Genomic DNA, 26354 nt, shown 5'->3' with positions numbered 1-26354 from the left:
TTTTAATATGTCACATTCTCCGAGAGTGATTCTGGCTCTTTTAATTGACAAAGGTGTGTTTGTGGTCAGTCACTGATTTTTAATGCGAAGATACAACATTTAACGATTAAAGTTAGGAAGCAGGATTACACGACGTTGTACTATATCATGAGTCAGCCCTGATCTATAAAGAGGTAGCTGCGTGGTGATGTTGCTGCCAGCACTTGTTGCTTTATTTCTAACTGATGTCATGTACTAGTTTTGACTTTGCACGTACCGTGACTATATGGAAAGTTCAAATTTTGTGTTTAGATGCTGCAAAGGAAAGAAAAAAGGTTTGTAGCTTTCTCTCTGTTAACTGTATTACAGGGAGCAGATGATGGGCTTTTGTGAGGGATGCTTTATGTTTTCAGGATCTGTGGGCGTGTGGTGGTCTTAAAATGTTATGATACACATTGCATTATACTCCTGCGAGTGTAGGCGTAATGTATAGATGGATTATAGCAGGATTGAGGCCGGAGATTAGGAGGGCAACTAGCTTGCTTTGATTTTCAAGCCCACTCACCTCGGAGTTACTTAGATATTAGATTATCGTTCAGTATCTGATGCTGCCCAGACAAGCATAATGTAAGCCTGGTCTCTAATGTGAGCTTGGTCATGCACTGTCTGTCTGTCTGGGTGGAAAAAAACAACAACACAAGGTTTATTTTCTGCTTTGCCGTGTGAGGAATACAGATGCATTAAGGTATTAAGGAGTTTTCCTCCTGCTTCTAACGTTTGACAGCCAGCTGGGGCATGTGTGAAGATCTTTTCATCTGCAGAGAAAGTACAGGTTTTCTAGGCAGGTAGTGTGTGTGTGTGTGTGTGTGTGTGTGTGTGTGTGTGTGTGTGAAAACTGACTGTCTGTGTGTCATCTTCTGCTGTTGTCAGCTCAAGCTGTGTCAGACACACTTAAACTTGAGCTTGTTATCACCTCATTCTCACTGAGGAAGCTGCCTTTTACATGTGACTCTGTGTCTACTGCGCAAAAAAAGAAAATGTGTGCATTTAAATTAGGAATTCACATTTTGCATAGTTCACTAGATTACGTGGTGTTAGCTGGAGAACTTTGCTGTGGACTGCAGATCACACACGAGCACTGGATCTAAGGTCTTAGCTCGGCTGTCACTACATCAATACTCATTCAGTAGCATCAGTGGCCCCGTTAAATCCTGGGATTAACATCCGTCCTGGGCCATCCAATCGCAGCTGGTCAGCTTTAAGTACCTGCTTTCACACCTGGCGTTAAAATGCGTCTCCACATGTGTCCCCCAGCCGGCACTTGAGATCCGATCTCAGGTTTGCGCTCAGTGTTCAAATGAATAAAGTCATCATTTGGGACGAAGTAGAATATTGTGTCATGACATGGGCACACACATTATGTTATTTATTTATCTTGGCTCTTACATTAGTTATTCCAGAGGCTACAAGGACAGAGTATTTCAAAAGTCTCTCATCACTAATGATCAAACATCACTTACGGTGCTTTTTTTCTGAATGAATGAGGCAGAACGGGCGGTCTTTAATACGAACGGCGACACGTTGTGCGTTCACACTACCAAAGGAATGAGGTCAAACGTGTCTCCGACCACCTCCAAATGTCATCTGAGATTCGATTGCTCAGACGTGTCCTCGGTCTGTTCACACCTGCTCTTTAAGCTGGTCACATGTGATCAGATCGTCCAGGACGGACGCTGATACAAGGTCTGACTGGGGCCAGCGTCGTGTTCACTGTGCCCAGAGATGTATCGGTGTTAAGCAGGATTTGATTCTTTGATTCAAGAATTATCCAGAAGGTTTTTATTGATTAGTTCCTCCTGCCTGTTTGATTTGTCGTAAGCCGCTGTGAAAGCAGACTTGGATAAAAAGCATCTTGTGAAACAGGTAAAAGTAATTTGTTGGCTGTTCACTTTGCATTATAACCTAGTGCAGTACTCATGAAAGACTCCAGCTTCGATTAAGTTGGGGGACTTGAAAGAAAAACATAAAAAAACCTACCCTGAATTTTAATCCTCTTTGACCATAACAAAGGATTACAGCAGCTCAGTTTTTATTTTATTTATTAATACTGATGTGTTCCAGCTCATGGCCTTCATCAGGGACATCGAGCCTGAAATGCCTCTGTCTAATAAAGTTGTTCCATACCCTAGAAGTATGGTAAGAGTTTAGACCACTTCATATTTCTGTCCCTCCTTTGTGCACCTTGGAATTAGGGAAATTGCATCAGAAATATGACTCAACTAGTAATAAACATTCAGGTTATTGTCTTTTCTCAGTCATATTGTTTCATGTTGAAGTCATACACCAGTGGTTATGACATGAAGCCTTACAAGTAACGTAAGAGAACACAAAACGAAAGTAATATGTAGAAAACATCTACAGCTGTCGGGTTTATTCGCTCCATCTCAACACTGGCCTCGCTTTCTGTCGTCTTGCATTGTGCTGTGTTGTGCGCTTATTCTCTGCCCAATGTACGTCACTAGAGAACTATGGCTCCTTGTTGAGCTTTACCGTCTTCTTCCAGGACGAAGGCAGAAGCATCAAACGAGGTGAAAATCATTATAAATCGGGTCATGTCGAGAGCTGTAGTTACACCAAGGGAGTTGTGGTCGGTTCTGTACGCGCCAGCATGCGGGACTTGTAGTTCGTTTAATTACGTATTTTCCATAGCGTTTTACTTAACTATCTTGCGACAAACTGTGACATTCTTGACATGTAAAATCATTTTTTATTCTGAAAAACAACATATGTATAATCCAAGGCACAAGTCGATTGGGACCAAAAAATAATTATGATCTCTCCATAGACTGCCGTTCATATTTTTTCGAAAGATAGGTCCCATGACCCGGAAGTAGAGGGGCGGGACTTCGGCTCTCTATTGGATAATTTATAAATTTCTGCAGTAAAGCACTTCCACACACCATGTTTAGTCACGTGATTATTGTTACTCTTCTTCTTCTACTTTGATTTATGGCAGCAAAGAGGAACAAGACGTTTTCAACACTACAGGGATGTGGTCTTGAATAAACAACTCCAAAAGATGTGGCTCGGCTAAAGCCTGATCCCGATCTGATCCGATCATTTTAATAAAATATATATCATATTGCAGCAGGCGTCCTAGAAACCAGCTGGCACGCTCTATGTATAGCCAGAGCTTTGAAGCAACAGTTTAGCATAAAATCTAATTTATTGTGTTCGGCTGTTGGTCTGGACTCTGTCTGGTTGTTTGCATGTAAACTGAGTAAGGGGAGGTGTGTCTTAAGAAGCAAGCTGAAGTACTATCCCTTTCTTTATGCTTTGATTACGCAACGGCGCTTTCAAGTATGTACACTCATCAGGCAGGACTGTGTATAGTAAACCTGCACACTGTGAGCTGTCATCTGGACCTGGTGTATCAAGGGTAAAAAGAAGCAGGCAGTGAGAAATCTGGTAGCTGCTGTAGTATCTTTCCACAGATAAACACCGTCCAACCAGCAGTGTTAAGTAACGAAGCCACGCAAAGGCTCTCCAAGACGTTGCCACACACCCCAGGCCGCTCTAACAGACGCAAACAAACCTCTCCTCTCCTTTCTTAACCGGCTCTTTCTCCATCGTCCCCTCCCCTCCAGTTGCTTTAGAGAGAAACAAGTAGGCCAAAAGTGGGAAGCCTTGTCTGTGCTTCAAGCACAACAAAGGAAACTCAGCAATTTGATCCTGCAGACCATCTGAGGGTTTCTGCGCTGCAAAAAGTTGGGGGAGAGAGAGAGAGAGCTGCTCTTGAAAAACAGCCTCCCTGCCCGTGTGTTTGTCACCGATTCCCAGGAAGGGTTTCTCCTTCTGCGTCTGCTCATTATTTCTGCCCCGTCTCTGTGCTTGTTCAGCAGCGTTCGTGCAAGTCAGTGCTCTCCCTCCCTGCACATCCCTGGAGGATGACAGGGATTTCCCAGCTAGCCTTTGCTAGCAAGTAAACATGCTCTAATAGTCCTGTCACACAAGGGGGGAAATCTACAACACTAACCGCCGTTAACTTAGCATTCAGCAGCTTTAAGAGCCTCAGCTCTGAGAAGAGAACACCGGAGAATGCGTGCTTGGTTTTCAAGGCAGCGTTTGGTTTTAGTTTTCCCTCCACTACCTCACAGAGGAAAGGGATCTCAGTTGAACCGCTGCCATTTTCCCCTTGTTTGTATGTGTGTGCAGCTGGTGTTGTCAAAGAAGGGTGGGCTCGTTTTCCCCTCTTTATGTGCGTACAGTGGGAGAGCTTTGGAAAAAAAACAAAAAAAAAGTGGAGAATTGTGATTCCCACAGGCTGGTGATGGTTGTTTCCCTAATGCAGCTTTCACAACTGTTATTGTTTTTTTTTTTTTTAGGAAAGTGTACGTGCATACCTTTGATAATTGTGGTTTGGAACGTTTTCATGTTTTTTAGTCATGATATGGAGACAGTTGTTCACTTCTGGTCATTTTGGTCGTCTCAGAAACACTCAACATCTACAAAGAGTAGGGGTGTAAGAAAATATCGATACACTTAAATATCGCGATATTTTCTTTCACGATACCGTATCGATATTCAACAGTACTGTATCGATTTTTTTTATTAACAATTAACATGCGATATTCACGGCGTTTGTTCATTTTTGTGTTGCAATTAAACCTCCGGCCGCTAGGTGGGCAGCATGGGCAGCAGTCATTATGCGAAAGCGCCAGTCTGTGCCAAATTGCATGCTAACCGCTAACTTAGCATAGTTCACCGGCGATGACTGAGGACGAGCGGATACAGCCGGCTCCAGCAGCTTTTAAAGCGGATGTTTGGGCATATTTTGGTTTCAAAACAAAGGAAGGCAGTTGCGACTTCGACAAGAGCCATGCGGTCTGTAAACTCTGCAACGCCAGAGTCAAGTACTCGGGCAATACTACAAATTTGCGATAAAGAGCGGATGTTGCAGTGACTTTGCATTTTCTTTTTCAACTTCAGAAATTTGAACCTTATTACTTTACCTTATTATTATTGCTTATTACAGTTAAGGGATAACCTTTTACCAGAGTCAAGAAATTGTTAACTTATTTTTTTCATTTGTTTATCCAAAAAATCCTGCAAATCCTGTATTTCTTCTCTTGTGAAACACAAATATAGATCCCTGTGTTCGAATTCAGTAAGCTTATGTTAAGCATGTAACAGCATTGTGTGTTTACTATGCTATGGCAGTTTTCTCACAATTAAATCTTTAAAAGAAACTCAATATATCGTTGTTCATACAGTATCGCAATATATCGCAATATATCGTATCGCCAGATTCTTGCCAATACACACCCCTAACAAAGAGTGTAAGAAAATCTGAACTACTGGACGCCTACTGACTCATTCACGTCTGCGTGAGAAAAGAAATAGGAATTAATTAGTTTTCTCAACCTAGATCTGTGTGTCCACAGCCTCACCGCCCGTTCTTTAAAGGCTGTAACGTAATAACTGCAGCTAAATACGTAAACGCGGTGTGTCTGAGTCTGCCCTCTGTGTGTGTTACCCAACCGTATATATGTCTTCAGTTTCCTCCCGTCATGAAGCAATCATCCAGAGCCACTGTTATGCTTTGCTGCAGGTCTTTATCAGGAGCTCAACCTGACACCTACCAGGTGCTTATCCACGTAATAAAGTCATATAACCTTGTTTTTTTTTCTCTCTGGTAATTTAAGGTTATCATCTAAATTCATTCATTTATATATAAAGGAATAGAGAATATTGTCATCATGTAGATGGTATGAATTCAGCTCTTCACTAATGTGGGGATACAGAGTTCTGTTGAGCGGTGAACCTTTCAGTCTGTTGTGTTAGTGGGTGGAGTGAGTTGTATGCACAAGGCTTCACTTGTCTGTTTAACTTTCAGGAAGCATAAGAGCCCTTACAGAATACCACACAGAATATAGTCAAGGGTCTAATACTCCTCAAGTCTATCTGTCTAATTAATAAGACCGTTGTAAGGATGTCACAGTGACTGGACAACATCTAAAGTGTCACAGGATGTCTTCAGTCTAAAAATCTGCTTATTGTCAGCTTCACAGATTACACTTTTCCTCCCATGGAAACTTTTTAGGAGGACGCACCGATGGCTGATCCTGGTTTATCACCTTGTTTATATATATGTTATCAGATGCCGTCCTGTTACGGTTTTCCCACCCTTCCAGTTTCTGTGGTTGGCACATGAAGTTACAGGTTTAACTGTTGAACTTCTTGTTTACTTTCTTTTCATCCGGATGCCGGTTAGTCTAGTTTATGTTTGACAAACATATTCTCGCAAATTACACTGAACCCTTTCTGAGCACGTGGGACAAACATTCAATCATTAGCCGTGCTATTCTCATGACTTCAGAGCGGCTCATTTGTAGCTAAGATGAAGCGTGATAGCGTCAGACGTGTGTTACAGGCTTTCAGTCATTTATGTATTATATTACACGTGTGAACGACGGGGCCCCCGTTACTGGATCAGATCCTGATGCCTGCTCCCACTATCTGCACGGAGGCCTGACTGACAGAGGCAGGAAGCGACAATAGAGAGAGAAGCCAGACTGAATGGGGGTGGAAGTGTTATTAGCATGAGAAAGCCCTCGTCCTCAGCGCTCCCTTCCTCTTCACATTGTCTGCTTCTTGTCTCTGGCGCAGTCACAAGGACAAGTCACTTCCTTAAAGAGCTGTAACTCCTCTCAGCTGGTCTGTAGTTCAGTTTCTCAGCAAACAATTTTTCATTTGTTTAGAATCAGATCCCTTCCTGTCAGTTTAATGTGGCTGGTGACAATAGAATACTGGATTATAAAACATCTGGTTCACTATGTAATAAACCTTTGAAAGTGATGCCAGGTATTGTGATTATTGTTGGCTGGTTGTCCAATTTGTGGAGTTTGTCTGTTGTCCAATAGTTATAGCCTAGAATCTAGACGCGCCCCTAGCGGCAGCAAATTACATTTGCTTCCAGGGTCAGTCTAGTTACTCTCCGTTGACTTGAGATTTCGAAAAATCCAAGATGTACCGGACCAATCACGAGTCGGTGGGCGGGCTTAACATGATGACGACCAACCTGCGACCATAGAGAGCCGAAGTCCCGCCCCCTCTACTTCCGGGTCATGGGACCTATCTTTCGAAAAAATATGAACGGCAGTCTATGGAGAGATCATAATTATTTTTTGGTCCCGTTCGAATTGTGGCATGAATTTCACATATGATGTGTGTGAATTTAAAAGATAATTTTTCACGTCAAGAGATAAATTATTTGACGTAAATAAGCTGAACAACATTAGGTTTTGTATGAGATCGCTTAGTGAACTACATCTCTCGTCTCGAACAATGTACGTCACTAGAGAACTATGGCCGTCTCCTTGTTGAGCTTTACCGTCTTCTTCCAGGACGAAGGCAGAAGCATCAAACGAGGTGAAGATCATTATAAATCGGGTCATGTCGAGAGCTGTAGTTACACGAAGGGAGGTTTGGTCGGTTCTGTACGCGCCAGCATGCGGGACTTGTAGTTCGTTTAATTACGTATTTTCCATAGCGTTTTACTTAACTGTCTTGCGACAAACTGTGACATTCTTGACATGTAAAAACATTTTTTATTCTGAAAAACAACATATGTATAATCCAAGGCACAAGTCGATCAGGACCAGAAAGTAATTTATCTTTCGCCATAGACTGCCGTTCATATTTTTTCGAAAGATAGGTCCCATGGAGGCAATCGGAAGGGGCGGGACTTCGGCTCTCTATAAGTTCCGTGAATTACGCGTGAATTCCCCATCCTGCTAGAACTACCAGAGCAATGGCTGCTGCTAGCGAACAACTTTCTTTCGAATCGGCTTTGGCCGCCACTCTGAAAGACTTGAAGTTAAGCTTTTCTCTGAGAAAGGAACTCTCTTTTCCGTCGCTCTGACTACGTCACCTTCTTCGTTGCTCTGATTGGTTGTAGCTATCCTATTGCGTGGAGAGGGAGTTTGAAAGACAACCGTTTATCCCACCCCTCCGGTTGAGCCCTGTCTATGGAGAGTGCCCAGACCCTACATTTAATGTGGGTCTGGCTCGTCAGGCTACAATAGTTATGTCTTCCATATGAATTAATGCCACCCACCAGTTTTGGTGATGTATTGTTGAAAACATTATTCAAGGGCTGGCAGTGGGTTTTCAGCTTGTTGAATCAGCTCTGATTAGCTGATCAGTTAAGCCAATCACTGTCTGAGAAGCGATGAGATGAATGTAAGTGAAGGAGTGTTGAAGGCCTCCACAGACTGCTAGTTTTGTTTTTCATCCTCATCTGAACATTAAAACATTCAACTATTTAAACGACACGCTGATCAGCTCGACTCAGGAGAGGCCGGCCTCATACAGCTTTGTAACTCTTCCTGGGAGACACAATATAGAGTGAGGATTACAGCTATGTTACTGAACCGCCTCATGACAAACCGGCCTGCACGCTCTCATCTTGGCAGAACTGACGGCGCAGGGCTCTCACTTTATTATGGCCATTTCTTTTGGCCGAGGCAGAGGAAGCTTTTGCCAACTTCTCTGTTGTAAATCTGTGTGAAAAAGAAAAAAAAAATTATGTGGAAGTCTCAAAAAACGAGACAGAACGTGGCACGCTCTCTCTCTCCCACCCCCTACTCCCTCGTTCTCTCCTTTCCTCTCCTCCGTGGGTGTTTGGTACACTAAGTGCTTCATGATTGCTAGGGCCGTGAGGAGGCACAGTGGCGGAGGCGTCAACAGCCCTCAGCCAAGTGTCCTTGCTTCCCCGAGTGGTTTTTTTTTCTGGCAGTGTTTTGGTCGAGTGACGGTGTCAGCAGTACTATAGCGGCAATGCTGCATGGCAACACGGTGGGGTAAAAATTTCCATAACAGTTCCTTTGTTGATCATACACGGACTAATTGTCACGCTAAAATGTCACACGGGCTTTACCACATTTGGACGGCCTAAACAGTAACATTGCTCGTGTGTGCTCCTCGGCAATCAGGAGGTTTTATTTTACTTAACCAGGACCGCTTGTGTCTGTGAAGACTGTAAAATAAAGAAAGACCTGCAGGTGAGAGTTCACATGTGTGCACTACTGGACACAAACAATAAGCTGTGTGTACACCGATCGAGAGAAGTGAATAACATTGATCATCTTGTGACATTTCAGTGTTCTGCTGGGAGATGTTCCTTAGACGTGTAGCACCCACCTAGACCAGACCAGGCACCCCCCACCCTAGCCTGGGTGCCAGCCGAACTTAGTCCCGCCCACGACATTTTTTGGTCTGGAAGTTCGGTCTGGCGTTACTCCGTTGAGGCGCAATTATGCTCGAACAGGAGCCGTTCGTACCAATCAGATTCTCAGGGCGGGCTTCATACGATGATGGACAGATGATCAACAGTAACGTAATCAACCACGTCACCAAAGAGCGCTTGGGTTGAATTTGTTTACAACAAAGATGGCTGCCGCTGGAGAACTGAGATGTGTAGATTCTGCCATCGAGTCTGTTCTAGAAGATATCGACATAGCGACATGATTTGTTTGCTGTTTTTTTCGAGATGTAATCCCAAACTGAGAACTTGTTCGTATACGCATTCACCTTTAATATTTATCTAAAAAATGATGGCCGTGTTGGTAAGTACTCCGTGTATCCTTAAATTCTTTTTACAACGCCGGCAAAAATCGTTTGCACTCATCTTTTTCTTCTTCTACTTCTTCCAGCGTGCGTGCAGTTGAGTTCTGTTGACAACTATGCGTCGCTTAACATACGTCACACACTCCGTTGCTCTGATTGGTTATAGGTCTATCCAGTTGAGTGCAGAGGCATTTTTTTGTCCTGGTTCGGTTGAAACACGCCCACAGAGCCACAACATTATGACCACTGACAGGAGAAGTAAATAACATTGACCATCTTGTGACAATCAAATGTTCCACTGGGAAACCTTTGGACCTAGCATTCATTGGTGTTGATGTTACTTAGACATGTAGCACCCACCTAGACCAGACCAGGCACCCCCACCCCATAACAATGACACTCCTTGATGTTCAGCAGCCATCCCCAGCAGGATGCAGCCTGACACAGACACACACACAAAAAAACATGAAGAACAGCACAAGGTGTTGACCTGGCCTCCAAATTCACTAGATCCCAAACTGATCAAGTATCTGTGGGATGATCCACAGAGGAGCCCACCCTCAAAGGCCCCCCACTAACTACATCCTGTTACCAGACACTACAGGACACCCTCAGAAGGCCCATGTCCATTCCCTGATGAGTCACAACCATTTTGGAGGCACACACGGGCGTAGAACAGCGAGCTGTGTTGATGCTGCGCTACATCACTATAATTTAAACACTGTTATGATGATGATCAAACTAATTATGAAGGGTTGTGGTCGGTGAAGGAAGTGGGCATCGAATGTATAAGATATAATCCAGCTGGAGTAATCACTGTCTACGTGCTACACCAACTGAGCTCATGTGGCTCTGATTTGAATCTTGATCTTCAGTACGTTGGTGTCCTTTTTTCAGATGATCACATTTCTGTAGCCGTGAATCATCGGCCAATTATTAATTAAAGCTGTTTCTGATCAACAGTTTTATTGCCTCATAAGCTCGCCTCCTCCTTTTGGCTCTGATGTTTGTGTTTTCTACACTGAGACGGATGCGTATATGGCTGAAAGTCAGTTTTTAAGGACCTTGCAGCTGATTGAATTGTTTCTTCTATGCATCCATATGTCGTCTTCCATTATGTGTCATCAAATTGCTTTTTAAACTTTAAAAATGTAGTATTTAGAAACTGGCCTTTTATAAAATAGATTCTGCAGTAGAGAGGATTAATGAATCTCTTATATCTGTATTGTTAGTGTGAAGATACAGCAAGCAGACAGTTAGCTTAGCATCAGCTTACTTGGCTCTATTCAGAAGGAACAAATGCCACCTACCTGGATTAGGCAAATGATATATACCTTGTTAACTGGAGAGCTTTAGAGGGGAGTTGGTGGGGAGTTATTGTCTCGAGGCTAAATGTGACTCCCTCTTCTCGTGTGTTGACAGCGGCCAGTTTGCCGTGGTCAGAAGATGCCGGCACAGGAGCACGGGTGTGGAGTACGCCGCCAAATTCATCAAGAAGCGGCGCAGCAAGTCGAGCCGGCGAGGGGTGACGAGAGAGGACATAGAGCGCGAGGTGAACATACTGAAGGAGATCCAGCATCCGAACGTCATCACGCTGCACGAGGTCTTTGAGAACAAGGCGGAGGTCATCCTGATCCTGGAGCTGTGAGTGGCTTTGTCTTCTTCAGCATTCATCAACAGTGCTGTTTTTTATGTGTCTTATTAAATTGACAGAGAGTAGTCCATTTAAATCATATGTCATTTATCATAAATCATATATTTTACGGGGACTTTGCATTTCCTGTGACTACTTCACAACAAAAGTCAACTTATGTTTTGTCAGCTGAGTGCTTTGAATGTGAAGCTGCACTAATAGGATGAGGATTTAGCATTCTGAATTCATATCCAGCTTATAGAAATTACGTTAGGAGTAAGTTAATATAGCATTTCTTTTGCAGGAATGTCTTAGCCTGGTCGTTACCATCCTACGTTTCCGCCCGAAATTTGATTTCGGTCTGGCACGGAGTCTGGCCCAATTGCACTTCCGCGGTTCGCGTGTAACCGCGCCAATCAGCGAACGGTTGAGTGATGACGCAGAACTCGCCTGCCGAGTTGCTTGTAGTCCAGCGAAGCTTGTAGTTCAACAGCATAGCAGCAATGGCGACGGAGGAAGAGACGCTAGAAGCCATCCGCGAAGTTGTCTCAACTCTCGAGAGCATCACGGAATTAAAACCAGAACAAGAGGCTTGTCTTGTCAATTTTATAAATGGCAAGGACGTCGTAGCTCTCCTTCCAACTGGCTTTGGGAAAAGTTTGATTTATTTAACTGGAAGCGGAAGTGGTAAGCGTGAGAGCCTGAACTCCGGCGCACAATATACGTCATTACCAAACGTTGCTGATTGGTTAAGGGAACTCCAATGATTTTAAACCTCAAAATAAGCATCCGCCCATTACGGAGACAGATTCCTATTACATTGGGCCAGACTAACGTGCCAGACCGAAATCAAATTTCGGGCGGAAACGTAGGATGGTAACGACCAGGCTAGGAATGTCTCCCCAGACACCTGGTTCATAAAAATGCGCATATACTGTATAAATATTGCAATAGTGACATCAGTGGGCCTTTGTGTTACCTTTGTGTTACCTTTGTGCTACCTCACTGGGTGATGACGACATCTTTGAAGCCACGCAAACATTCTCATTTAAATTACATTGATTCTCCAGTGACTTTTGTATCTCACTGGACAGTCATGGCAACTCTGGCTCAGTAGGAACAGTGGGACGAGAAACAAACTGGTACAAAGTCTAAGGGTGCATCCGAATAGTCGGTACATACTAACGTCGGTTAGAACGTACTACTCAACCGTCAATTTAGTACGTTATTTACGTATGCGAGCGAGTAGTAGGCATACAATTCGGACGTACTGGGCAGCCATCTTGCCTGTCCTTTGACCCCGGATGTTTACGTGTGACGCCGACACATATGACGCACACCGACGGATGCCGCGAAATTTTAAAGCCGCCTCGGAGAAGTGTTTTCGAAACATTTTAAACTCAACATTTATCCTAATATACTTACATTTATAAACTTCGGTTGTCGTAGCTGCAGCTGTCACAACGGTCTCAGCCATTTTGTCTGATTTGATTTTCCCGGCGGCTCGTCTTCTTCTACACTTAGCGGGCTCCCGCTGAATTGTGGGATAGCGTAGTGAGCTACCGTTGTGAACTGTGGAGGTAGTAGGCCATCCGGGGATTTTTCGCCTACTAGTCGATGTCTACTAAGAATTCGGACGTACTACGACTGTGACGTACTGCGTCTCGCCTACTGAACAGTACGTTAGTATGGGGTATTCGGATGCACCCTAAGCCAAGATGACGTCAGTCTGAAGCTGCCGCCAGAGTTTATATTCTGATCGTACTTAAGAACTGAATTTTGTGTTAAAAACTTTAAAAAACATATATAAAACTTGTGTTAGCCTATTTTGCACAAGGCCACTCTTTCATAATCCTCAGTTAAACCTGTTTCACCAGCTGACGTGCATCTCCACACACTGTTAGATAAGTTATGTTTGCATTAGGTATCCACTTGACACACTTAATCAGAATGAAGATGCCTAAAAGAATAGAATAGAGTACCTCTCAAATACTAGGTCACCTTACAGCCAGCGGTAATGAGCGCAACGCTCAGAGCCACGGCCGCTCGACAACATTCCTGACCGGTGAACACACACGACAGAACTAAAAAAGAAAGAGCTAACAACAAACAAAACCTGTCCAGGCCTACGGCGCAGCGCGTGTGTGAATAATAAGTTCATGGCTCATCTCCAGCTCAGTATAGTGAACTGGTAGAGCAGGTTGCTATGGCTACAAATACGTAATGTCACCAGTAATGATAACAAATAATGTCACAGTTATTTTATGATTGCCTGACCTGACTGCAGTCGTTTTAAATCAGCATTATTGTTAAAAAGAAGCTAGATGGAGCGAACAGAAATGTCATTTCTCCACGTTGTTTTTCATCGTTTGGGGTTTGACTGGCGCTCGCTTTATGAAGACATCTTGTGGTTTAATGGCATCTGAGGGGAGAATTAACTTTTTATATAAACTATAGGAAAGAAAGATAATTAAATCATTGTATGACAACTAATACGATCGGGGGAGCGATGCTGAAACAGTGAACCTGCGACTGCAGAGCGCCAGAAATTTGAATCCTGTCGTTTTAGTGATTGTAGAAGTGTTTTATTGTTTCCTCATTCCCAAAAACACAAAACAAGTGCTCTCAAACAAAGACAAACATAAACACAAACATTTCCTGCTTCTGACGGCACTCAAATTACATCTTCAAGCAGTAAAAACGTTAAAACACTATCAGTTTCCTACATTTGCCCAAAACTGCTGTGCATTGTGAATAGTTGTATGCCTCCAATAGTTTAGCTTAATCCATATACACTATATTACCAAAAGTATTTGCTCACCCATTCAAATGATCAGAATCAGGTGTTCTAATCACTTGGCCTGGCCCCAGGTGTATAAATTCAAGCACTCAGGCATGCAGACTGTGAAACAAGACATTTGTGAAAGAATGGGCCGCTCTCAGGAGCTCAGTGAATTCCAGCGTGGAACTGTCATAGGATGCCACTTGTGCAACAAATCCAGTCGTGAAATTTCCTCGCTCCTAAATATTCCACAGTCAACTGTCAGCTCTATTATAACAAAATGGAAGCGTTTGGGAAAAACAGCAACTCAGCCACGAAGTGGTAGGACACGTAAAGTGACGGAGAGGGGTCAGCGGATGCTGAAGCGCATAGTGCAAAGAGGTCGCCGACTTTCTGCACAGTCAATTGCTACAGAGCTACAAACTTCATGTGACCTTCAGATTAGCCCAAGTACAGTACGCGGAGAGCTTCATGGAATGGGTTTCCATGGCCGAGCAGCTGCAGCCAAGCCACACATCACCAAGTGCAATGCAAGGCGTCGGATGCAATGGTGTAAAGCACGCCGCCACTGGCCTCTAGAGCAGTGGAGACGCGTTCTCTGGAGTGATGAATCACGTTTTTCCATCTGGCAATCTGATGGACGAGTCTGGGTTTGGAGGTTGCCAGGAGAACGGTACATTTCAGATTGCATTGTGCCAACTGTGAAATTTGGTGGAGGAGGAATTATGGTATGGGGTTGTTTTTCAGGAGCTGGGTTTGGCCCCTTAGTTCCAGTGAAAGGAACATTGAATGCTTCAGGATACCAAAACATTTTGGACAATTCCATGCTCCCAACCTTGTGGGAACAGTTTGGAGCGGGCCCCTTCCTCTTCCAACATGACTGTGCACCAGTGCACAAAGCAAGGTCCATAAAGACGTGGATGACAGAGTCTGGTGTGGATGAACTTGACTGGCCTGCACAGAGTCCTGACCTGAACCCGATAGAACACCTTTGGGATGAATTAGAGCGGAGACTGAGAGCCAGGCCTTCTCGACCAACATCAGTGTGTGACCTCACCAATGCGCTTTTGGAAGAATGGTCAAAAATTCCTATAAACACTCTCCTCAACCTTGTGGACAGTCTTCCCAGAAGAGTTGAAGCTGTAATAGCTGCAAAAGGTGGACCGACATCATATTGAATTCTATGAGTTAGGAATGGGATGGCACTTCAGTTCATAGAATGAGTAAAGGCAGGTGAGCGAATACTTTTGGTAATATAGTGTATGTCTGTGTCTTATATAAAAACTCAGTATCTTTTGAAAGATGAGCTTAAAACATAACTCCTACATAACAACTGGACTGCTCTGAGTTTTCCTAAAGACGTTTCACTCATTCCACTCATCCAAGTCGTGTTTTTTTCAGTTTCATTAAGAAGGTCTGTGGGGGTTGCCCACGTGAAGCTTCCTCCTTTTTTTCTGCAGCGCCCGGCCTTTGACGTGTTGTGAAATCTGCACCGTTTCCTCAAATTTGCAGATTTTCTCTAGGATTTTACGAGGTCAGCGTGATGTCAGTTAGTTGAGCTTGTGTTCAGCTTAAAATTTAAATGCAGTGCTGGTGAAGGGAACCCCTCTCACTGACCAGCTGGTTTGGGGGTCTCTAAAGTATATTCTCAGTTGTGTAGCCCTGTGGAATAGGAATTATTCGGTACTTGTATTTAGTGTTGTAATATTTAATGACGTAGCTAATATAAGTTAGCCTAGAATCTAGACGCGCCCCTAGCGGCAGCAAATTACATTTGCTTCCAGAGGCAGTCTAGTTACTCTCCGTTGACTTGAGATTTCGAAAAATCCAAGATGGACCGGGCCAATCACGAGTCGGTGGGCGGGCTTAACAAGATGACGACTGACCTGCGACCATAAGTTCCCATCCTGCTAGAACTACCAGAGCGATGGCTGCTGCTAACGAACAACTTTCTTTCCAATCGGCTTTGGCCGCCGCTCTGAAAGACTTGAAGTTAAGCTTTTCTCTGAGAAAAGAACAAGAAACTGCACTGAGGTCGTTCTTACAACAGAAGGATGTATTTGGAGTTTCGCCAACCGGATACGGCAAAAGTTTGATCCACAGCTTAAAAATGATTAATGCAGGAGAAACTCAACCTGTAGGCGAACTCATTAAAAAAAAAAAAAACAGGATGCAACAAGAACTATTTAATATCTATTAGGATAAGTTTTTTCCACAACACATGCAAGGAACTCTCTTTTCCGTCGCTCTGACTACGTCACCTTCTTCGTTGCTCTGATTGGTTGTAGCGCTATCCTATTGCGTGGAGAGGGAGTTTGAAAGACAACCGTTTACCCCACCCCTCCGGTTGAGCCCTGTCTGTGGAGAGTGCCCAGACCCTACATTTAATGTGGGTCTGGCTCGTCAGGCTAAATATAAGCACTAAACAGTTGTTTTTAGTGACTAGGTAGTTGTATAACAGGATAAGGCTTTTAGAACTAGTTTTCTCAAAAAGAATAATTAAAAAGTTTATCAAAGAAAGGCAACTGGACTTTTAGAGTTTCTTAAAGACGTTTCACCACTCATCCAAGTAGCTCCATTAATTCAAAGGGACTGGTGGGGAGTTGAGGTTTTTGAATAGTCATATCTGTGGCCTTTCTTTATTGTTTTTGGAAACTTCCATTACCTGAATGGCTGAGAACAGTCACAGACAGTTTAAAGGTTGTTTCATAAATTTGTGTGCTCATTTGAAGAACTTTTAAACATTTTGGTTATAATAAGTTGTTTGCTTGACACAAAATGGGGAATAAATAACAACATATCAAAGCAAAAAAAAGAAAAAAGCTATCGTTGCGTGTTCGTGAGAAATGCATCTAACAGCAGGTTCATTCTGGCTGGGCTGGTGTCAAGCTTCTCACTTGTGAATGATATTTAAAGCCAGTATAAAGACTGGTCCGTTATCTGTTCCTACATCTCAAATAGGGTATATTCTGTTGTGACTAACACCTTCACAGAACAAACTGTACCCAATACTGCGTTGTTTCATTTCAATGCATAATATGTAATTAGCCTTTTGGAGGATTTCCATTTTGTTGTGTGTAGAAGAGATGACTCCTGCTTCAGTGTCTGCAGAGACCCGAGAAGTTCACTTTCTTGACTCAGCTGTCAGTGATGTAAGCCACTGGTTTCCAGACAGAGAGCTCTCTAATCTGCTCACATCGATGAAATGTCAGTCACTGTTATATCAGTCAGGCTTTGTGTGGACATGTCGCTCTACGGAGCAGTGGTAGAAGATGAAATAAGAACCCGTGAGTGTTGTTTGGAGACTTAAATGCTCAAACGGGAGCTCATACTTCCTGGACCAGCTTGTGTGAATGTAGAAATTACTAAAGTTTTCAAAGCAAGTGTTGACGTTTGATGATGCAGGTTAAGTTCTACATCAACGCACCCAGCCGGACTCTTAGACCATCATCATCCATCAGCCTCATGGACCACCATCGGGTCCAGAAACCAAATCTTTTATCTTTTTATCTTATCTTTTAGTGTCTTATACTTGTAGTTGATGTCTGTTATGTATTTCAAACCCTGTTTTAATTGTACGTTGACCTTTCGTGTTCTGAAAGGCGCCTATAAATAGAATGTATTATTATAACTACTATCATTATTACAGCTTTTTTGACCTGGTATGGTTGCTTTCTGGTTCTGTGACCCCACTGACTTATAATAGGGCAGCTTATTCACACAAATATGAATTAATAACTCTAAATCAGGGTTTAGGGAGCGATACAATAGCCGTCAGATGAAGCAGCAAGGCAGTGACTCAGTGCTAATCCCAAGTTTGGGGCATTTATTCTGAATGGCTGCTGACAGCTCACACAAAGGTTTGGAGACATTCATTAACTTGTTTTATTCAGGCCAGTCCTCTGATGTGATGGATTAGAGTGAGGGCTTACGCTGCTTGAGCTCCAGAAGAATATGTCTTTAGTTTTTATTCAGTCAGACGCATCCACCTGGAGGAGATGGTACACTTTAATAGTTAAACCACCTGGATTATGTACGATATTAAAAAATAAAAGGGTTGGAAAGGTGACTCATTTTTGATTGTTTTTGCTGTTGCCTTGGGCAGGAACAACAACTAGTTCCATTTGTACGCTAAAAATATTTGGCTTCACGTTGTTCCCTTTTGTCCTCCACATCCTCTCCTCCCCCCGTGCTGCACGCTGGGTAAATACAGCCACGACAGCGGCCGTCCTTTGACCTTAAACACTGACACACTTGTGCGAAAAGAGACAAAGGTGTTTGGGCAGGGACCTTCTTTCCTGTCTGAGTGTGTATTTACACCCTGTCGTCCGCTGGAGCAGATGATGAAATGAAGAGGGGGGGGGGGGGTGTTCTGTTGGAGGTCCCAGATGAGCAGCTGGTGTTTTGTCTTTTTTTTTTTTTTTTTTTACTCAAATTTTATTAATTTTTTCAAAAAGAAACACACAAAGAAAAACATTACAGAACATATAACAGGGTCAGTGGGGTGCATGTTATTAATAGTCCTCAATTGTCTCTGAGATCAGTCCAAGTTTTCAGTGGTGACTCTGCTTTGGGTTTTATAGTCCATCCATTTCTCACATTTCTTATCAAATTTTGTTTGTTGAAGTCTCAATATATAAGTAAATTTTTCCATGTTGATTATCTCCTCCACTATGTCCAGCCAGTTCCCCCGAGTAGGAGGGTCCTCTCTACCCCATTTCCTGGTAATTGCTTTCTTGGCCGCAGCCAATAGAATTTTTGCCAGGTATATATCTTCATATTGTACATTTTCCCTTGTCAGGTTACACAGGTATAATATCTCACATGACTTAGGTAGTTCATATCCCAGGATCGTTTTCAATTCTACCCACACATCATTCCAATAGTTTCTTATTTTAGTACATTCCCAAAAAACGTGAGTGTGACCTGCATTCTGCTCTCCACACCGTCTCCAGCATGTATGCTGTGTAGTTGTAATTCTGTTCTTTCTTTTGGGGGTAATAAAGAACCTGATCATATTTTTCCAACAGAATTCCTTCCACATCCTGGAGCTGGTGGTGGTTCGCTGTACATCACATATGTTAAACCAGTCCTCTTCGGTCAACAGAATTTTACTTTCTTTCACCCATCTGTCTCTCACATACAGTGTAGTAGCTCCTCTGTTCTTCTCTAGCCCTTGGTACAGTGTTGAGACCACTCTTCCAGTCATGTTTCTATATGCATTACACAGTGTTACAGTTACTTTATTCAGCTCCTGGGGAAGATCTGGTTTTATCTCTTTGTCAAAGAAATCTCTAACTTGGTAATATCTAAACAGGTCACAATCCTCCAATCCAAATTCCCCCTTCAGTTTTTGGAAACTTTTAATTTTACCCCGATCCATTATTGTGCATATTGCTGTAATCCCCTTGTCTATCCATTGTTCATAACTACTATCCATTGCCCCTGGTTTAAATTTAGAGTCGCCAATCAGCCAGCTCAAAATTTTTGTTTCCCTTTCTAACTTGTATTTCCTAATCACTGTGAACCAGATTTCCAGAGTGAATCTAGTAATTGGATCAAGCATATTCTTATATTTTTTAAACATGTCTCTGTTTGCAATCATACTTTGGATGTGGTATCCCTCTCTTTTTAATTCTATTTCTTTCCACCTTGCAGTATACTCAGGGTCACACCAATATACCAAAGGTCGAGTTTGGGCGGCGTAATAATATTCTAAGAGGTTTGGTAGGGCTAACCCGCCTTTGTCCTTGGGAATCTGAAGAGTTGCATATTTTATCCTTGGTCTTTTCCCCGCCCAGATGAAGCGTGAGATTTTTTTGTTCCATTCTCTGAATTGTGATGCGGGGATTTCTATTGGTAATGATTGGAATAAGTATAATATCCTTGGTAAAACATTCATCTTTATGATTTCTATTCTGGAGCTAAAATCTAATGTTAGCGCCTTCCATCTTTCTATATCTTTTTGAATTTCTTGATTTAGAGTCCCATAATTAATTTTGTACAGTTTTGTTAAGTTTCCACTAATATTTATACCTAGATATTTCATTGTTTTTGCTTTCCATTTGAATTTATATGTTTGTTGAATGGCTTGGGGTGGGTTATAGTTAATGGGTAATACCTGCGTTTTTGTCACATTGAGTTTATATCCCGACAAGTAATAAAATGAATCCAGTCTCTCCATAAGTCTTGGAAGACAGACATCTGGTTGTTTTAGACTGATTATAACATCATCTGCAAATAGTCCAATTTTATGTTCTGCGCCCTTTACCTCTATCCCTGCTATACCATCGTCTTCTCTTATTGCCTGGGCCAAAGGTTCTATGAAAATTGCAAAGAGAGTTGGCGATAAGCAACAGCCCTGTCTAGTAGATCTTTCCAGTTTGAACCAGTTAGTGAGGTTACCATTTATTTTAATTCTAGCCTTCGGATCCTGATAAAGTGTTCTAATAATGTTAACGGAGTCTGGATTAAAGCCGAATCTTTCTAGAGTAAGATATAAAAATTTCCAACTGACGCTATCGAAAGCTTTTTCTGCGTCCAAACTGAGCAGCAGTGCACTTTCTCCCTTTTTTTGTACTTCTTCAATTATATGTAAAGTCCTCCTTATATTGTCTTGTGTTTGGCGTCCCTTGATAAAGCCACATTGATCTTCATTAATTAGTTCTGCCATAAAAGTTTCGATTCTTTTGGCTAGGATGGTTGTGTATATCTTGTAATCACAGTTTAATATTGATATAGGCCTATAGTTCTCACAGAATTCTGTATCTTTCCCCTCCTTGGGTATCACCATAATTATGGCTTCTTTCCAAGAGGGGGGGATCTTGCCTTTTTTTAAGGTTTCATTGAAGGCTGCTAATAACATTGGACCCAATTCCCTTTTAAACATTTTGTACCATTCTGCCGGAAAGCCGTCACTCCCCGGAGTTTTATTTGATTTCAACTTATTTATGGCTTCTTCCAGTTCCTTTGCTGTGATACTTGAATTTAGACTTTCATTCTGTTTCTCTCCTATTGTTGGTAGGTCTAATGAACTTAAAAAGTTTCTTATTGTTTCCTTGTCCGCTGATTGTGGTTGTGTATATAGCTTTTTGTAGTACTTTTCAAAGACGTTTTCTATTTTTCCTGGTTCAAATTCTAATGAATTGGTAATGGGATCTCTGATTTTATGGATTGTATTCATGAGTTGCTGTTTCCTTAGTCTCCTGGCTAATAATTTTGAAGCTTTAGGGCCTGATTCATAATAAGTCTGTTTTAGAAGTCTAGATTTCTTTTCCACCTCGTCTCCTAGTATTTCATTCACTTTTGTCCTCACTTCCTTGATTTGTTGAAGTAAACCTGTATCATTCGAATCTATATGTTGTTGCTCTAATTTTTTCAGCTCTTCAATCTTCATCTGATATAATTTCCACCTATCTTTCTTATTAAATGATGCTTGAGATATTAGTTTTCCCCGCATAACTGCTTTCATGGCATCCCATAGAGTAGTAAAGTCTACCTCCCCATTGTCGTTCTCTTCCTTGTATGTATTTATCTCTCTTTTGATGTCCTCAATGAATCCTGGATTGTTTAGTACACCAACATTCATTCTCCATATTGTATTCCGTCTCCTGCTGATCATATTCAGTGTCAGGTGCAGAATACAATGATCTGACAGGTCTGCTACTCCAATCTTACACTCTTCTATTCTGAATCTATCTGCTGCTTTCATGAAGAAATAGTCTATCCTTGAATAGACTGAGTGGGGAGCTGAGAAGTATGTGAAGTCCCTTTTAAATGGATGTAGTTCCCTCCAGACATCTGAAATTCCCAGCTCTGTTAATACAGTATTTAAGTATCGGGACACTTGAGTTTTGCTATTTTTCTTTGTGCTAGTTGTGTCCAAGTCCTGATTCAATGTATTGTTAAAATCCCCTCCACATATCAGTATCCCTTCTATTTCCTGAACAACAACTTCAAATAAGTTCTTGAAAAAACTCTTATCACTGTCCGGAGGTGCATAGACATTGACGAGTGTAACTAATTGATTTTCAATTTTCCCTTTAACCAAAATGTATCTTCCTTCTTTATCTTTAATTTCTTTTAAAATCTCAAATTTTGTTCCATTCTGTATCAATATCAATACCCCCCTTTTCCTCCCATTTTTGAATGAGCTAAAGTATGAATTTTTAAATCCCAATCTTTTATATTTTTCATGCTCTTGATCCGACAAATGTGTTTCCTGTAGAAAATTAACCTGTGCTCTTTCTTTTTTTAGTTTTGCTATGACCTTCCCTCTTTTCATTGGATTACTTAACCCATTCACATTCAGAGACACCACTTTAAGCTGACTATGTTGCATCATCTTCACTCTTTAAGTTTCCCTCTTCTCTCCCACTGACACCTTTAACTCGAACAACACTAAGAACTCTAACTCCAAAACAATACTTCCGATAACAACGGGCCTCTTCAATCATGCCCGTGCCCCTGTTGGTAGGAGAGGGGAAGGTCCCCCAGTAATGGGGGGGCCCCTCACTAGAGGTGGGTAGAGGTCCTGCATATAGTCCCCCCTGCCTTCTAGTAGTGTCCAACATTTCTCTGCGTTCCCACTCCACCAGCCAAAATGAAAAGTATAGAGGCCTAGTCATGTATATTGGTATATTTGCATTTAAACTCTGTATTTAACAATAAACAGATGGGTAAACAAGGGTTATCTCCTGGGGTATTTAAATAATTTGGTCTCTATTTCCCCATCTTTTCCCCCCAACCCCTACGTTTTCCCAGGGATACATTACCTCTCTTTTACTCATAGATATCCAGGTCTGCACATTAACGTACTGTACTATATAGCTAAGATATGGGGATGGGTCACTTATTTTGAGATGAAACTTTATGCTTGTCCGGATCTCCCGTTTCAATCAGATGTTTCCTCCCTCTTCGGATCTCCTGAACTCCTGCAGCCTTCCTCTGGTGCGTTGCGTTAATCCTCCACACGCCCCTGGTTCCCTGATGCGTTGCCATGACCATGCCGCCTGAATCCGCTCCTCCATCGTGCGCTCCTCATCAGTTTCCTTCATCTGTACATCCATTCCCCTTTTCCTCATCTCTTTCGCTGCTTCTTGCGCACTGTTGTAGAGCCGGGGCCCGTCCGTCCAGTAGATCCTGATTTTGGTCAGGGGCGTTTGGAACCGGATGCCTTTGGCCTTGAGGGTCTTTTTGATCTCCATATACGCTCTGCGTTGCTGTACCACCTCGGTCGCATAGTCGTTGTCAAAGTACAGAGGCGAGTTGTCAATTTTTACCCGTTTTTGCCAGGCTTTCCTTAGTATCATCTCCTTTATGTCATACCGGAGAAAGTTTATGATTATGGACCGGGGAGTCTCCCCGGGACCGGGCCTCCTCGCTGCCGCTCGGTGTGCTCGTTGAATCAGCAGACTCGTCCCCTCCGGCAGAGCCAGCTCCCTCTGTAGTAACTCCTCGACAAAGCGGGTGACCGAGTCCCCCTCCGAGCCCTCTGGAACTCCAAATATCCGTACATTGTTCCTCCTGGACCTTCCCTCGAGATCGGTTAGCTTATCCTGTAGCTTTCTCTGCTCACGCAGTGTTGTCAACAGAGCGTCTTTAGCTTCCAAGTTATATGTCTCTAGCTCCTCGATGCGTGTTTGCGCCTCGTTGAGACTTTTTTTCTGATCTTGTAGTTCGTCTTTGTTTGCCTTAAGCTTGTTGTAAACTTCTTCTTTAAAATTAGCAAACTCCTGTTTAAAATTCGCGTTGAGTGCCGTTATGTCGTTTTTGAGTTCACGGATTTCTTTAGTCATTTCCGACAAGTATTTGTGTAGTGCTGGCGTAACGTCTTCGGTTGCTGCCTCGCCGCCATTATCCCCTGTTTCGCCGCTTACCTCCATTACGTTAGTCTTTTCCCGAGTTTTCAGAGTTTTTCGGCCTTTCTGGCGTGTCCCCCCGCTCATTCCTCGTAACTTCTGTTTGAATTTGGTTTATCGTTAGTTGGGGGGAGGTTTATTTATCTCCGACTGGTGGGAGCTACAAGCTACGCCGCCATTCCTCTCATCGCCCAACCGGAAGTCGGTGTTTTGTCTTTTAAGGGGGTGGAGTCGTAAATGTAAAATGGTAACAAGGTGAATCGGCTGCAGAAATATTGTATTTTTTAATTTAAGTGGCCTAGCGGTGAGTTTAATTCTTCACATATAGCGTCAGACCAACACGCTGGATAAGCATGGCTGTAATTACAGTTATCTGCGCTCCCTCTCACTTCTGCTTTCTCCGTCACATTTCTCCTCACGTTGTCTTGCTGTGAGCATGATGAACCCCACCCCCCTCTCTGTTCTCCATCTTATCCTCACATCTTTCCTCGTTGCTTCTCCCTGTCACCAGGTTTTTCAGTAATTATGTAATAAGGACTTTATCGCGCCACAGGTTTATTAAATGATCTTCACTTCTGATGTGAAATGGATCCGATCGGAGCTTTTAGAAGGTTGGTTGGGTAGATAAATTGTAGGGTCATGACTTGGTAGTGATTAGCACCCCTTGATGCTGTTGTGAACGGTTTTAAATGGGGGATATTTAAATGTTCTTATGAAAATCACCTTAGACATCAGTTAGGATGAGCTGAATTTGAGTCATTCTCTTAAATCTCATTTTGTTGCGCCAATGGATTAATGTATTATGTCTTCATAATGTTCAGTTCAAATGATTAACCCTTTAACACCTATCTACGCCTGGATGGAATTTCTTGCTTCTTTGGACTATAAATAGGTCAGAAAATGTCCCGAGTAAAGTGCTTCTGCCAATTTGTTCAGAATACCTGGAACTTAATAGAATATCTGGCAGTTAATTGTAATTCACCTTTGGCTAAGCCACACCCTAGAATGTAGATTGACCAATCACAGCCAAGAGAGCTCCCACAGGGGTCCGACACTTTTTCCACAGCGCTCCATTGACTTTAACGCAGGCGTCTCGTATTTTCGGTCTCGGCAGGCTATAGCTACTGTCGGTATATATCCAGCATCCAGGGTACGGATAAGCCCAATGATGTGCGTGCAAAACCCTGTGGAGCTAACCAAAACATCACCGTTACAGCTTAAGTTGCATAGTTGTTGATACGCTAGCACACGCTGAAGAAATACAACGTTATACGTGCGTAACGTTAGTCCGTTTGCTTCGTAATAACGATTATAGAAGTGAATAGAGACGTACCCAGCTTTGCTCCTTGATATTGTCAGTCCCAGCCTCCGTCTCGATTAATAGGATATGCGGTGGTTCATTTTTTGACTGTGACCGGTATGCTTTTGCCTCTGTTTGGATGCCTTGTTGTTCGTCGCGTTTCACTTGTATGTCTTGAATATAGCCTTCGAACGCATATTGCAGCCCCTTTTGCCGACTTCCATCGGACACTTTATTTGCTGCTTTATAAAAGTTTGACAAAAGTTCAGCAGGAAGAGCTGTCACAGCATAAGCCATGTTGATACCAGAGCCTTATAGATAACTAAGGGGGGCGGGGCTTAGCCAAAGGCGAATTGACTGCATGTTATAAGAGCGCAATTGAAGTTACCGTAATGACACCGTATTGGCTGTAAAGTGCAACGTCTCAGCTTTCACTTAACGTTGGAGTTTTTCCAGATACCCTGACGTAGGAGCGGTAAGGCAGAGTCCGCAAACTGGCGACTCGTTAGATATTAAAGGGTTAAAGGGTTTGATCTAATTGTGTTGACACGGATAAATAGTGTTGAATTTCAATGAACACATCTTGTAACTTTTGCAACAAACGCCTTCTTAGTTTACTCCAGTTCACTGTGAGAAGCATCGGTTAACATGTACTCTTGGATGTGTAAATTGGTCAAGCTATAATGCACCAGGGTGATTGGATTACATAAGATCAGCTCTGTTAATCTGGGATTGTGGCCGCCTCTGATCTGTGAGATCTCCCTTTTTAATTCTCTCCCTCTCTCTCCCTCTCTCTCCTTGTCCAGCGTGGCCGGCGGAGAGCTCTTTGACTTCCTGGCAGAGAAGGAGTCACTGAGCGAGGAGGAGGCCACACAGTTCCTCAAGCAGATCCTGGACGGAGTCTTCTACCTTCACTCCAAACAGATTGCTCACTTTGACCTGAAGGTACTAAAAGCTGCTTATGCTGTTTTGTTTAGTGTGGGTGATGTCCTCAAAATGAAAAGACACATTTAGAATTAAAGACGTCCACTGAGATTCCAGTGGAAACTATTTGGATCCAGAAGTCGTGAAAAGGACTTGCCAAAGGTCTTCTTGTATTTCTACTTAATTTCTGAAAAGATTCCTCCTACACATGCAAAGCAAATGAACCCCAATGTCTAAACGCTGCCA

The 26354-nt window shown here is 42.7% G+C and overlaps 1 protein-coding gene across 2 annotated transcripts in view; it reads left to right on the top strand.

The window, feature by feature from the left end:
• The window catches only part of dapk1 (death-associated protein kinase 1), an 83606-nt gene that overhangs the window by 22171 nt on the left and 35081 nt on the right, over nucleotides 1-26354 (top strand). Inside the window, exons 3-4 of one of the 2 annotated variants that reach the window (XM_084552289.1) lie at nucleotides 11032-11253; nucleotides 25991-26129. In XM_084552289.1, coding sequence (XP_084408415.1) covers nucleotides 11032-11253; nucleotides 25991-26129 — 361 coding nt within the window. Of the gene's footprint in view, nucleotides 1-11031; nucleotides 11254-25990; nucleotides 26130-26354 lie in introns of those variants that run through there. The other variant, XM_084552290.1, reaches the window with a different exon arrangement.

Source organism: Chelon labrosus (genome assembly GCF_963514085.1).
Source record: "Chelon labrosus genome assembly, chromosome: 9".
NCBI classification, from domain to species: Eukaryota; Metazoa; Chordata; class Actinopteri; order Mugiliformes; family Mugilidae; genus Chelon; species Chelon labrosus.
This window is presented reverse-complemented; position numbering and strand designations above follow the sequence as displayed.